The sequence below is a fragment of the Cricetulus griseus genome (assembly GCF_003668045.3).
Source record: "Cricetulus griseus strain 17A/GY chromosome 1 unlocalized genomic scaffold, alternate assembly CriGri-PICRH-1.0 chr1_1, whole genome shotgun sequence".
Taxonomy (NCBI): domain Eukaryota; kingdom Metazoa; phylum Chordata; class Mammalia; order Rodentia; family Cricetidae; genus Cricetulus; species Cricetulus griseus.
Genome location: NW_023276807.1, coordinates 100,229,711 through 100,243,135, shown reverse-complemented (window position 1 = coordinate 100,243,135; position 13,425 = coordinate 100,229,711). Strand labels below are relative to the sequence as shown.

Below are 13,425 nucleotides of genomic sequence, written 5' to 3'. Positions count from 1 at the left end.
ATTCCCAGTGGCCTGTAACTGTTGCTCTTGCCAGGCATCTCTCCAAACTATTTGCAGCAGCTTCTGGGAGCTGCCCAATCCCATTTGCCCACCCATCTATCTGTCCATTCTGTCATTTACTCACCCATTCAACAAAACATTTATCTAGCTCTGACATGTGCCAGAGATGGCAGCTGGTTCTCTGACTCCTCTTTGGTCTCCTCTGTTTGTGAGAGTCAGACATTAGAGTTGATCAGTTTCACAGGGATCATTAGAATAAAGTGCCAACCAATATTCTCCAGAGAAGAAAGGGCTTGGGATAGGACTGTAGCTGTCCACTTTAGGGAGGAAAGGTATTTCAGTATGATAAAAGAGCATGTGGAAATGTAGAAAAGATAGAAAGCCAGAAACTGAACTCACTCTTAGGAATTACACTGCTTTTGGCATTTTATACTCTGCCTGTTTGCATTTTTCTCATTTTGTCCAAGCATCTATCCTGGTAAGCACAGATGGCCTTTGAGGGAGGAAGCTTTGGGAGAGCAGATTTTTTTCCTGTAAGAGACATGGAAGCAGAAGAGTCCTCACTCATCTTGGAGTATGGGGAAGAAAGGATTGCACTTTGGAAGTGACTCTGCCTTTGACTCACATTTAACCTGCAGCTGGCCCAGCCTGTGCTGAAAGCTAGAAAATCCTTTGCTAGCTAGCTACACCCACACACATATACAACCCCAGTTCCACAGTTCCACAGTTCCCACAGCTCTGGGTTAGGGGTCACACATACCCAAAGAGCTGTTTCACGTGGCCCTCTCAGAACAGCTTCCTCCACTCTCCTCTCCCATCCACTCATCCAGTATGCAGCTTACCCTCTTGAGTCATGAGTCAGTAGTACTTTCACTTTGACAGACCTCAAAAAGTGTAAAATAGCAACTGGAGAGATGGCTCAGCAATTAAGAGCAGGTTCTTACTTCCAAAGGAGAGAGTTAATTTCCCAGCACCCATGTCTGAGGTTCACAACTGCCTATAACACTAGCTTCTGGCCTCTGTGGCCACTCTCACACATGTGACACACACAGAGACAACACACACACAAATAACTTTTTATTGTTTGTTTGTTTGTTTGTTTGTTTTTGTTTTTTAGGTTTTTTGAGACAGGATTTCTCTGTGGCTTTTGGAGGCTATTCTGGAACTAGCTCTTGTAGTCCAGGCTGGTCTTGAACTCAACAGAGATCGCCTGCCTCTGCCTCCCAAGTACTGGGATTAAAGATGTGTGCCACCACTGCCCAGCCACAAATAACTTTTTAAAAATGTAAAATATATGGTGAACTGTCTCCTGCCCCCTCTTTATAGTTCTTTTCCTCACATGTCAACACTGTCATAGTTTGGGTGGGATTCTCCAGAGATATGTAGTGTATGAAAATATGCACATTATACGTTCCTGTGCCCCCAGGGCTTTATAAATGCTCAGTAGGAACTCTGTCACTGAGTTGTTCACCAATTACTAGTCTAAAATTTCTGGGCTCAACCCATCTTCCTACTCTCAGCATCATCTCCCCTTTTAAACATTGAAAGCTGGGGCTGGGGGAGATGGCTCAGGTCTTCAGAGTGACTGGGCAGTACTGTGCATCTGGCATACTGGACACTAGAGACAGATTTTTTTTGTGTGTGGCTTTTTTCAGTTATTTGCTATTTCAAAATAAATAACATTGTACACACATCACTTTGTACCTTTGCAAGCATATTGAGGATTAATTCCTAGAAGTAGAAATTCAGGGACAGATGGTATGTGCATCTTTAATTCTCACATATCTTGCCAAATCACCTTCCATGGGGGTTGTTCCGGTTTACCCACCAACAACACAGCCTGGCAAGTGTTGAATCAGCTTGGGCCAAACTGCCCTCTCTGGCCTCTGCTGATGCTGTGTCTAGTAGGGCCTGTTCTTTTGGCTTAGCTATTTCTGCCACGTGCAGTGGTGAGAGAGACATTGCAGAGAGCCAGCCAGAGGATGGGCACATGCTTACAGAGCACCTGCAGGCGCTGTCAGCACTACACTAGGCACTGAAGTGCATCTCTGACTCTGGGACACAGGATGTTTGGAGAAAGAATTACACCATAGAAAAGCAGCAGCATGCTCAGTATGCAGGAAATCTGGCCCCTCCAAGGACGAATCCTGTTGTTAAGTAGAGCCAGGAAGTACTCAGTGGGGAGGTAGGCCTGGAATGGTGCAGGGTTTGAGGGCAGGGAGAGGAAGAGATGTAGGAGGAAAAGGACAGCTGCTTCCCTGAGTTGTTCACCAGTTACTAGTCTAAAATTTCTGGGCTCAACCCATCTTCCTGCCTCTGTTTCCCAAGTAGCTGGAAGTATAATCATATGTAACTGCTGAAACTCATAATGTATGTGTGTGTAATTTTTTAAGAAAATTTTAGGTTTGTTTTATTTGTGTGAGTGTTTTGCCTACATGTATGTATGTGTAGCATGTACATGCCTAATGTCTGGAATTCAGAAGAGGGTATCAGATCCCCTGGAACTGGAGTTACAGACGGTTGTGAGTCACCATGTGGGTGTTAGGACCCAAACCCAGGTTCTCTGGCAGAGCAACAAGTATTCTTAACCACTAAGCCACCCCTCCAACCCTGTGTAAGTGTGTAATTTTTAATTCTTTTGCTATTGAGACAGGGTCTTGTGGTATTGTCCTGGCTGGCTTCCAACTTGCTTTCCTCCTGCCTCAGCTCCCCAAATTCTAGAAATACAAGCATGGACCACCACACATCTAGTTTATAACTTTTTTATTAAGAGTTGTAGAAAATAGGCTGGAAAGATAGCTCAGTGATTAAGGTTCTAAGTTCAATTCCCAGCACTCCTATGCAGCTCACAACAATCTGTAACTCCAACTGCAAGGGATGGCACCTTTTTCTGGCTTCTGTGGGCATCTGTACTCATGTCTATACACCAACTGCCAGACAGACACACACACATAATTAAAATCTTTTTTAAAGAGTTATAATTGTCAGGCCTTTAATCCTAGCATTCAGGAGACAGAGGCAAGGGGATCTCTGTGAGTTCGAGGTCTGCCTGGTCTACAGAGCTAGTTCCAGGACAGCCAGAGATACACTAATAAATCCTGCCTCAAAAAACAAAACAACAACAACAAAACAGTTATAGTTAAGCTAACTGGCTTAGTTCATAAAACAAATATAGAGTGTATGATACGTATAAGTCCTGAGCTCATTTAGCCTTTTCTGAATAAATACATTGTGTTGATATTGTCACATGTAAACCATCTGTAGAGATTCCAGATCATGGGAAAAAACAAAACTTCTTTATATCTTAGAACCAAAATGAGAAAGATAATTGGTAACTAGGCATTTTGGGCTCCTAGAACTGGCAAATTTTGAGGAAAAGATTGTTTCATAAACCCAGGGAGTCCTGTGTGGGCCTCTGGTCACTTTGGTAGAATAGACACAGCTATGGTCACTTTCTATGGTGGGGCAACACAGTACATCATACTGGGGTAGGCTCAGGAAAACCCATGGATAGTCCCAGAGAATAGGTATAGGATGGGATGGAGGCAGTGGGTTGATTCAGTAAAGTAAAGTGAGGCCCCAAGTTTGATCTCTTCTAAACCCATGTAAAAATGTGGTGTTACTCACTGCAGTACCAGTGCTAGGATGACAGAGACAGAGAGATCCTGGCCCTCTGACCAGTCAGCCTATCCTGATTGGTGAGCATCAGGGTCGCTCTCCTTAAACTAACACTGAAGTTAGCCTGTGGCTTCCACATACACAAGAACATGCATATTATGGATTTATGGGAGAAAGAAATTAACCTTTTTGCTCCTTTGAGTTGGCTTTTGTTTTCCACCAAAATGTGGTATTTGTGAATAATCTGGCCTTTTTCCCATGTTTGTTTCTGCAGACTAGCTTCCTTTTATGAGATGGCAATTCCTGAAATGGAGTCTGCAATTAAGAAGAGAAGGCTTGAAGACAGCAAGTGAGGCAGGGACAAAACTAACAATGCTGTGTGGGAAAGGGAAGCATGAGCACAGGCTATAGCATCCTCACTACTAGGACAAAGGAGCGGGGACCAAGGACTGTGGTAGCTTTGGGCTCCTAGACTTGGACTTGGTGGTCTTCTAGCACATATATATATATATATATATCCTGAGGTTTGAATTTTACTTTTTATTTTGTGTGCTGAAGATTGAACCCTTGGCCTTGTGCATGCTGAGCACACCTCAGACCTTAAAGATTGTTTTGTTTGTGTGTGTGTGTGTGTGTGTGTGGCAGGGGGGCGTTCAAGACAGGGTTTCTCTGTGTAGCCCTAGCTGTCCTGAAACTCACTTTGTAGACCAGGCTGGCCTCAAACTCACAGAAATCCTCCTGCCTCCAGAGTGCCAGGATTAAAGACAGGCACCACTGCCACAATACATGCTTTGTAAGGACCTAAGGAGAAATAATTTGGCAAGTAGAGATTTATTGTTTACTTGCTTTTTAAAAAATATTTATTTAGGGCTGGAGAGATGGCTCAGAGGTTAAGAGCACCGGCTGCTCTTCCAGAGGTCCTGAGTTCAATTCCCAGCAACCACATGGTGGCTCACAACCATCCATTATGAGATCTGGTACCCTCTTCTGTTGTGCAGATATACATGGAAGCAGAATGTTGTATACATAATAAATAAAATCTTTTAAAAAATATATTTATTTAGCTCTTTGAAAATTTCATACGATATATTTTGATCATATTTTCCCTCCCCCAACTCCTCCCAGATTCACTTCTCCTTCTCTATCTACCCAATTTTCTCCTCTTTTTTTTTTCTTTTCTTTCTTTTTTTTCTTAACATATCAAGTCAAATCTGTGCTGTCCATATACTCTTGGATATGTGGCCTTCCTTTGTGGTGTGCTCAACCTACCAGGGGCCATACCTTTAAAGAAAGCTGATTCATTCTCTCCCAGTAGCTATCAGTTGCCAATAGCTCCTCAGCTAGGGGTAGGACTTTGTGCCTACCCTCCCCTCCATACTGGGATTTGGCCTTGCTCATTTTGTCACAACTGCTGTGAGTTTATATGTGCAGCTGTCCTGCTATGTTCAGAAAACATTCTTTCCTTGTAGCCACCCACAGCCTCTGTCTCTTCCAATCTTTCCACCCCTTCTTCTGCAGTGCCCTCTGACCTTGGGAGAAGGGGTTTGACATAGATGTACCATTTGGGGCTTAGCAGCCTGTGGTCTATCATTCTCTACACATTGACCAGTTAGTCTGCCTTAATCGCCATATACTGCACAAGTAGAGATATAAATATTAATTGTACACTGGCTTGCTACAGGCCACCTTGTGAGAATTGTCTGAATGTCCTTCTTGACCACTAAATCCATTAATTCCATGTTACCCAAATCCTGCCAGATAATAGCTGGTGCCTGCATGTAAGCTCAGCTGTTGCTTCAAGCTCTTGGTAACTGACCTTGCTGTTCCTGACCCTCTGTTTAATTCCAGAAGTGGTCTGGAGCCAGCTGGCTACCCAGTATTTGTAGCCTTTTGTCAGCTGCTCCCATCAGTGACCTTTAAGACTACTTCAGTTGTGAGCAAGCACCTGCAACTGCTAGGAAGAAGTTCCCATGGTTCCTTTCATTCTTAAGTCTACTTCTCTTCTCTCTGACCATCAAAGGCTGCTAGGTGACATGTGGCAGAGACTTTCCCATTCCAAGAAAAAGCTAATGGAGGTGTTTCACATCATCCTGAACCAGATCTGCCTCCTTCCCATTCTAGAGAGCAGGTAAGCTTCAAGGAGCCTCTATACACAGCAGGTGCTCTCATCACTCCTCCACTCCCTCCTTACTCTCTGCCAAACATAATGGGAAACCCAGAAAAATGCCTTTCTCCAACTGGCCAGAGACTGCAGAGGGGTAGGGTGAGCATCCAAGGACCTGCAAGTCATCCTACATTGCATGAGCTCATCTTCCCTCATATCCTATCCTAGCTGTGACAACATTCAAGGCTTCATTGAAGAATTCCTTCAGATCTTCAGCTCCTTGCTGCAGGAAAAGAGGTATGTGGAGCTGAGTGGGGACCAGCTATGGCACAGGCCCATGTCCCTCTCTCCAGTCCCACGAGATCGTGCACAGTGGAGCCACTAATATATACTTGCATGGAATGGAGGTTCTGGAGCCTGTGGTTGGGTAGCAGACATGGGTTAACCTTTCAGAGTACATGTTCCTATGGTCCTGAACTTGATCAGCCTTTCTGTGCTCTACCCTGCAGATTCCTCCGGGACTATGACTCATTCTTCCCTATAGCTGAAGACATCAGCCTGCTACAGCAGGCTTCATCAGCCTTGTATCCTGCTACAGCTCACTGGGCCAAGGCCTGACTAGGTCAGACATGGTATGCTGGGGCCCAGAGGGACAGAAGGCAACCCCCAGAACACTCACATCAAGAAGGCCAACAAGGCCCCAGTTCTCTTTTTCTAGAAGTGACAACTGCTCCAACGTGTGGGGCAAGGGAAAGCCTGCTCTCTTTAGGTGTGCTCTAAGGGTCTGGGTCTGTGTGTTCAAGTTGTACTCTAGAAACCTGAACCCCCATTGTAGGAGATGGGGACAAGTAAATGAACAGTTAGGATGTGTCACATGAGAAGAAGTAGGACGACATCTCACATAGCAGAACTCAGGGTGGGCACCAGAGGAAAATACCCAAGCCAAAAATAGAACAAATAAAAGATGGCCTGGTCCAAACTTAGGTTGAGGACAAGAGTGTTCCTAGGGGTTGGGAAGACAAAGAGAACTGGCTCTTTGAGGAATCCTCTGGTCATGTGTAGCTGTTTATATGGCAGTGGGCAGGAGTGTCTGATGGGAATGTGGCAAGTGATCTGGGGTTGACCAATATTCAGGGCCCTTGTGTGATGCTTATGAAGAAGTTTGGGCTATATGCTACAGGTGCTAGGAAGCATGGGAGTTGGGGAAGCAGAGTGGCATGGGCTGTTGATACTCTAGAAAGGCTCCATTTGTCTTTGGGAGGAAAATGACTGGTCTGGGACCACCAGAGGCAGAGATGGCTGCTACAGGCCTCCCTGCTTGGATCATGAGGGTTTGGAATAAGTAGAGTGAGGATATGGAGCAACTCAGTGCCCAGAGTGACAGAGAGAAAGGAGGGCTAGGGAGGAGCTGGCCTTTGTGCCATTTCTGTTGCTGTGTCATGTTCAGTCCTGCCTCAGGGACCCCCAGTGGGCCCTCCTGAGTATCAGAGCATAAGAGTAAGCCGTCAGCTCATGTAAAAGCCTAGGACACTGATGGTAATCCCCAGCCCTGTCTGCCCAGAGCTGCTCTACTGAGCAGCAGGTGCAAGGGTCTGGCATGCTGTTCCATGTGACACATACCGGGCAGGCCAGCAGGCCCTTGGGGAAATTCACATGGTCAGATGCTGGACAGGGAGGGATTGAGAAGTCAGACTACCCAGAACTGTTGAGGTGGGTCCTGAGCAAGATAGCCCTTAACACTGCTTCATAGGGATGAGACCCGGACTGCCTACATCCTGCAGGCTGTGGAAAGTGCATGGGAAGGGGTGGACAGACAGAAAATCAAGGACATTAAAGACCCTTCAAGGGCCAAGGATGCTAATAATGAAGTCACAATGACACCGAAGCCAATCAGTGAAATGCCGTCGTCACAGCTGGAGAACTCAGAGGAGGATGAGGAGGTGTGTATCTGGGAGTTCCTTCCTCTGACCTCTGATTCCTTAACCTTCCTGGCCACCTCTTGAGATAAGCAAGTGGCCAAGCTCCCTTCTTTGTTTCTGCCTTTAGAGAAAAGAGTCTGTGGGGATTGGTAGATTCCAGCATTGGGGCTGCTTGTAGTACCTGGATGCAGAAGAGAACACAGCTCCTAAGCCCTTGAACTTGGTCTCAGTGTCTGTCTGTCTGTCTGTCTGTCTGTCTGCCTGCCTGCCTGCCTGCCTGCCTGCCTGTCTGTCTGTCTGTCTATCTATCTATCTATCTATCTATCTATCTATCTATCTTACTCAATAATCCGGGCTAGCTTTGAACTCACAGCAATCCTCCTCTCTTTACCTCCAACTGCTGGGATTACAGGCATGCACTACCATGCTCAGCTCTGTTTCTCTCTGTAAAATGAAGAGGTGAAGCTTTTGCTTGTGGACTCCTTCCCCAGCCCCTCCCACACTGGGTTAAGGTGGAGCTCCTTTGCTGGCAGCTAAACTCAGTGCCTGACCCACCTCTCAGGATGACAGGACTCTACTGAACATGGCAGAAGCCCTGGACCTAGTGCGTCCTTTCCCTGCTTTTCCAAGGTTAGCTAAGCCTGTATGGAAGGGTCATGGAGCCCAGGACTTGTCCCTGTGTGGTACAAGCATGAAGACTACACCATCTCAGGGCTGGCTGCTGCATGGTAGTCTGGTCTGCTGTGTGTGGCATATCTCTTATGTTGAGTTGTTGGGGTTCCTGGGCTATGTGGACACTTGATTCTAGCTGGTCCTCAATACCCAGTAGCAAATGCTGCTGCCCTTCCTGTTTGACTCTGATCCTTTCTTCCCTATTGGGCAGCTTCTTTATTATCATTGTGATCATCATGATGTTTTAGTGTTGGGATTGAACCAGGGCCTTGCTGGTGCTATGCAAGCATTCTACCACTATATCTCTAGCCCTTTATTGTTTATATCTGCCCATCTCCTTAAAGACATTATAAAATGAAGCCGCACTGGGCACTATGTGAAATGAAGTCTCCTTACTGAAAAGAATGTTACGTAAGGGACATGTCCACTTGGTCTCACTGGTAGTTGCTCTTGTCCTTTAAAAGCAGTCACCTTGGTAGAGTTGGGCAAGGACCTTGACCACTAATACATTGACTATGGAGGCCCTCCTGCCAGATACTCTTCTTTATGGGTAATGTACATCCCTTCATTGAACCATTTGAAATAACCTATGAGATCAATGATATCTTGTCTATTTCATAAGGAAGGAACAGTTCAGAAAGGACATACAGTGCTCCAAATCACATAGGCAGGGCATAACTCACCTAGGAAGTCATAGAGCCCCTCTTTTCCCAAATGAAACAATTAGGGGCTCAAATTTAAGTCACTTGGCAAAGGTTCTACAACTAGGAAGGACAAGGTCAGGGCCCCTGATGACAAATGCAGCACTGTTTGGAGACTCACCCTTTCACTTGGCAGCCTTGTCTTTCCTCTATTACTCTGGCTTGCATTGCAGTGCATGGGTGCAGCAGCCGCCCTGGGCCCGACTGTGTGTGGTGTGGAACTAGACTCACTCATCTCCCAAGTGAAAGACCTGCTGCCAGACCTTGGGGAGGGCTTCATCTTGGCCTGCCTGGAGCACTACAGCTATGATTCAGAGCAGGTGATCAATAACATCCTGGAGGATCGGCTGGCCCCTGAACTCAGCCAGCTGGACCGAAGCCTAGAAAGGTGAGAGAGAAATGGGAAGAGGTCCTCAAGGCAAGGTCCCCTTTCCCTAACTCTCACTCTCTCCCCCTAGACTGGGGGACACAGTTGCCCCCTTTCCACAGCAGTGTTTCAGCAGTTTGAACTAGTGCCTTCTTCAGAGACAGTAGGCTTGAGGCCTGTAAAGTTCTCAGCACACAGCTGGCTGTCCTTGCAGGGCCTTGTAGGAAGACTTACAAAGATTAGCAGTGTGGCAAAGAGCACTGACACGCATCCCCAGTCCAGATCTGCCTCATTCTTAGCACAATCCCAGTTTCTGAGTTAGGACAGCCACTCACTTTCTCTACACTGAACCTCATGATTTTGGCCCACTGCTATCCTGAAAGCCTCAGGAGACAGCAAATATAAGGGCACAAGTGGATGCTTCTTCCATGAACAAATGAATGAGTGAAGTTAGCTTTGTGCTGACCATTCCTCAGCCTGTTTGTGTTCCATTTTACAGATGACAGTGCTAAAACATAGGGAGGTAGATTAGGAGCTGAGGGTGAAGCTCAGTGGTAGTGCACGGGCTTAGCTTGTGTGAGGTTGTATATTACATTCCTGTACAAAAAGCAAACACAACTGCTCTTCAACACCACCCCCAAAACAGAAGTTGAGCAACCTATAACTCCCTGTCTCATAGGGCCATTGTGGGCCTATGAGAAATAGAAAACTGGTATGCATGGCACACAGGGAATGAGGGTGAGGTGTGGCTGTGGGCTCTTGTGACAGGGGCCGAGTTAAGTAAAGCCTAATTAAAGGCTCCCCATTAAAGGGCTTGACTTATATCCAAGGCTTGGCTTTGGAATGGAGTGGACAGTTTGATTGGGGAAAACACAGAGAGGTTTGGGACACAAGTAGATGTCAATCAGCAGGGCTCTCTGAGTTGATTTCTGTGTTGTGGTCCCCAGACAAGTGAAGCCGGACCCTACACCCCTGCTGACATCCCGTCATAACGTCTTCCAGAATGATGAATTTGATGTGTTCAGCAGGGATTCAGTGGACCTGAGCCGAGTGCACAAGGGCAGGAGGTGAGTATAGAAGGACACGAAGCTGGGCGTTGGTGGCACACGCCTTTAATCCCAGCACTCGGGAGGCAGAGGCAGTCAGATCTCTGTGAGTTTGAGACCAGCCTGGTCTACAGAGAGAGTGCCAGGATAGGCTCCAAAGCTACACTGGGGTTGTGTGTTCCAGTTCTGGAGGTATGGAGAGAAGGCAAAGGTCCTTCTAGATGGATGAATGCTTTGCTTCCATGTATGTGTGTGCACTGTGTACATGCTTGGTCGTCATAGAGACCCAGAAAAGTGCTGGGACTGGAATTACAGACAATTGTGAGCTGCTATGTGGGAACCAAACCTGGGTCCTCTGTAAAAGCAGCCATCTCTCCAGCCCCTCAGGGGGCCCTCTGAAGCCAGCCTTGTGCACTGATACCTCCTTATAAGTGGTAAAGGCCAGAGGGCCAAATCCTTCCCTTGTCCCTTCTATTATGTCTTTCAATGTGTGAACTGGTATAGAGCTAGTCAGTGCTTCCTAGAAGCCATTTTTGACCTGATTGTCTCCAGGCTGTGACAAAACAAGAGAATTAAGTATGGTGAGTAAGTTTTTTCCAAAGATGAAAGAATTCTGTTTTAAGGTTTTCTTTTATTTTTAGTTTCTCTTCTTCCTACTTTTTCAGCATTGTATTCCATTCATGACCTAGTCATTCATTCAACAAATATTTGTCTGGTGCTTATCACCCTGGATTAATTTAGTACTGGAGCTGTAGTGGGAAGTAAAGTAGACACTGCCTATATCCATGTGAAATTTGCATTATTCAGCTCATCAAACAAGCACAATAGTGGGCAGCCTCCTGGGCCCTTGCTAGGAGCCTAGACAGGAAGGCTCCCCTGAGAAAGTGACAGAGAGCTGAAGCATGTGTAGGGGTGGCTCTACAGAGCAAGGAGGAAACTTCACAAGCTGAATGAGGAAAAACAATAGTGGCTTCAAGGCCAGTGTGGATGTGGTAAAGGTCCTATGAATTCATGGGCTTTGTGTTTTAGAAAGGTCACCCAAGCTGGGCATGGTAGCTCATGCCTCTAATTCACACACTCAAGAACCTGAGAGGATTTTCATAACTGCATACTGAATTCCAATCTAAGTGAGACCCTGTCTCACAAATAAGTAAAAATAAAATATTGAGCTCTGGAATGGTTTCCCCTGTGAAGAAACTGAAATCAGTGGTGATGGCAGAAAGAATGACAGACAGGTAAAGAATGGGGGTAGGGGAGCTAATAATTCTGCTTCAAAGTTCTGTAGTCACATTGATTCATAAAACCCAGAAATCCAGGGACTCTGTTCAAGTACAGCTCTCCCCATCATAATAGTGGGGACAAGAGGGTATAGAAAGGGAGGAGACTGTCAATATCGTGGCCTTGTTCTGATGAGAGCCCCAAGCAGAAACATCAGTTGTTGCTTCAGTGAGGGCCCAGGGCTGCTCTCCTTCCCCGGGGCTGTGCTGCCAGAAGCCTGCTGGCTGAGGGCTCATCAGGCACAGGGCAACTCTGAAGCCATCTGGCAGACTGCACAGGAAGCCCTGGCACACTGCTTCATCAGTCAAATTGTGACATACCTGGATCCCAGGCAGAGCTGTCATTCCTGTTGGTGACTGCTGTTGGGGAGAGCCAAACAGGGCCCCCCAGGCCAGCAGAAGGGCATAGGGACCCTGACTGTTAAGTCCCTCCACAGATCTTAGCCTCTCTGGACACAGGTTTCCCCTAGACATTCATCTGTAGATTCATCTAGGTCACTCCTCATCCCCACCTGGTTGGAAGTCACCTATAAGCATTTGCCAGTGGGGCTGTCAGGGTCATCAGAAGGGCTGAAGCAGCCAGGTGTCCTGAAGGCTATGTCCCAATTCTGTGGCACTCTGCCTGCCAGCAAAGACTGGATGACCAGTGTTTACCAATCCTACTCTGCTGGGCAGGCAGGGCAAGGATTGTAAAGAGGTTAAGCATTCATTCATGGTTCAGTATTTATCCACTCTGCAAGTATTTATTAAGTGCTTTACGAGCATGAGATCCTGTGTGAGGCACCAGGAAAACAAGGTGAACAGGGTACCCTGGCTTTGCCCACAAAGGGCAGAGACCGTGGGAAAGACAGATCATCAAATAAGCAGGTGCACCAGGAGTTCAACAGGGACACCTGCCTAGTCAAGGCAAGGTAGAAGGGCAAGGGCCCTGCCTTCAGGTAGCAGGTGGAGAATTAAGTAGCACAAACCAAATCACACCTGTGTACATAAGCATTGAATCTGAGGAACATGCTTGGCAGCTCTGTTAACAAGTAGAGTCTGGTCTTCCCTTACACGCAAAGAGCTACAGGGGGCAGAGGTGGGGCTTGGTTACCCTGTGGTTTTTATTTGGTTACAAGATGGATCTTTTCTGTCTTCTGGGACCCTGGCTTAGGGGTTCCTAGAGGGCTGTGGGGGGCTTCAGCTATTTTAACTCTGGCTAATAGACACCATAATGCCAGAGGGAGTCCAGATAGGGTATTCTTGCCTCTCTTCTTTTATTTTTTGTTTGTTTTGTTTTTTGGTAATGCTAGGGACCCAACCCAGGGCCTTGCACATGCCCGGTAAGTGTTCTACCTTTGTGCCACTACCCCAGCCCCTGTCTCTTTTTTAGAGAATAACAAAACTTGTCCAGAAGCTTCCACGTTTTTCCCATGTGTCATCAACAAACTGGGCCAGACTTTGGGCTCTAATATGGAGTGCAGAACTAGAACAATCTGAACCTGAGTCTGAGCTAGACCTGGCTCACACAATCCCAGCACATGGAAGGTTTTAGAGCTTGAGGCCAACCTGGGCTATATCATGAGATCCTGTTTCAAAAAAGTAAAAAAAAAAAAAATGGTGAAATGTTAGGAGAGTGAGTACCCATACTGGAGGGTAGCTATAGTTGAGCACCAAGCACCTGTGCACACAAAATGTGGTCCTCTAACTTCTTTGGACTACTCTATAGAACCCTAGGAGAT

The 13,425-nt window shown here is 46.5% G+C and overlaps 1 protein-coding gene across 3 annotated transcripts in view; it reads left to right on the top strand.

Moving 5' to 3' along the window:
• Ascc2 (activating signal cointegrator 1 complex subunit 2) overlaps window positions 1-13,425 on the top strand; it is a 46,577-nt gene that overhangs the window by 23,573 nt on the left and 9,579 nt on the right. For all 3 annotated transcript variants that reach the window (XR_003479508.2, XM_027387337.2, XM_027387336.2), the window contains exons 9-15: window positions 3,893-3,967; window positions 5,639-5,746; window positions 5,951-6,019; window positions 6,232-6,306; window positions 7,473-7,662; window positions 9,188-9,402; window positions 10,329-10,448. Coding sequence is in view for 2 of the 3 variants with exons in the window: in XM_027387337.2 (XP_027243138.1) it covers window positions 3,893-3,967; window positions 5,639-5,746; window positions 5,951-6,019; window positions 6,232-6,306; window positions 7,473-7,662; window positions 9,188-9,402; window positions 10,329-10,448 (852 nt within the window). In the remaining variant the exon portion in view is untranslated. The remainder of the gene's footprint in view (window positions 1-3,892; window positions 3,968-5,638; window positions 5,747-5,950; window positions 6,020-6,231; window positions 6,307-7,472; window positions 7,663-9,187; window positions 9,403-10,328; window positions 10,449-13,425) is intronic.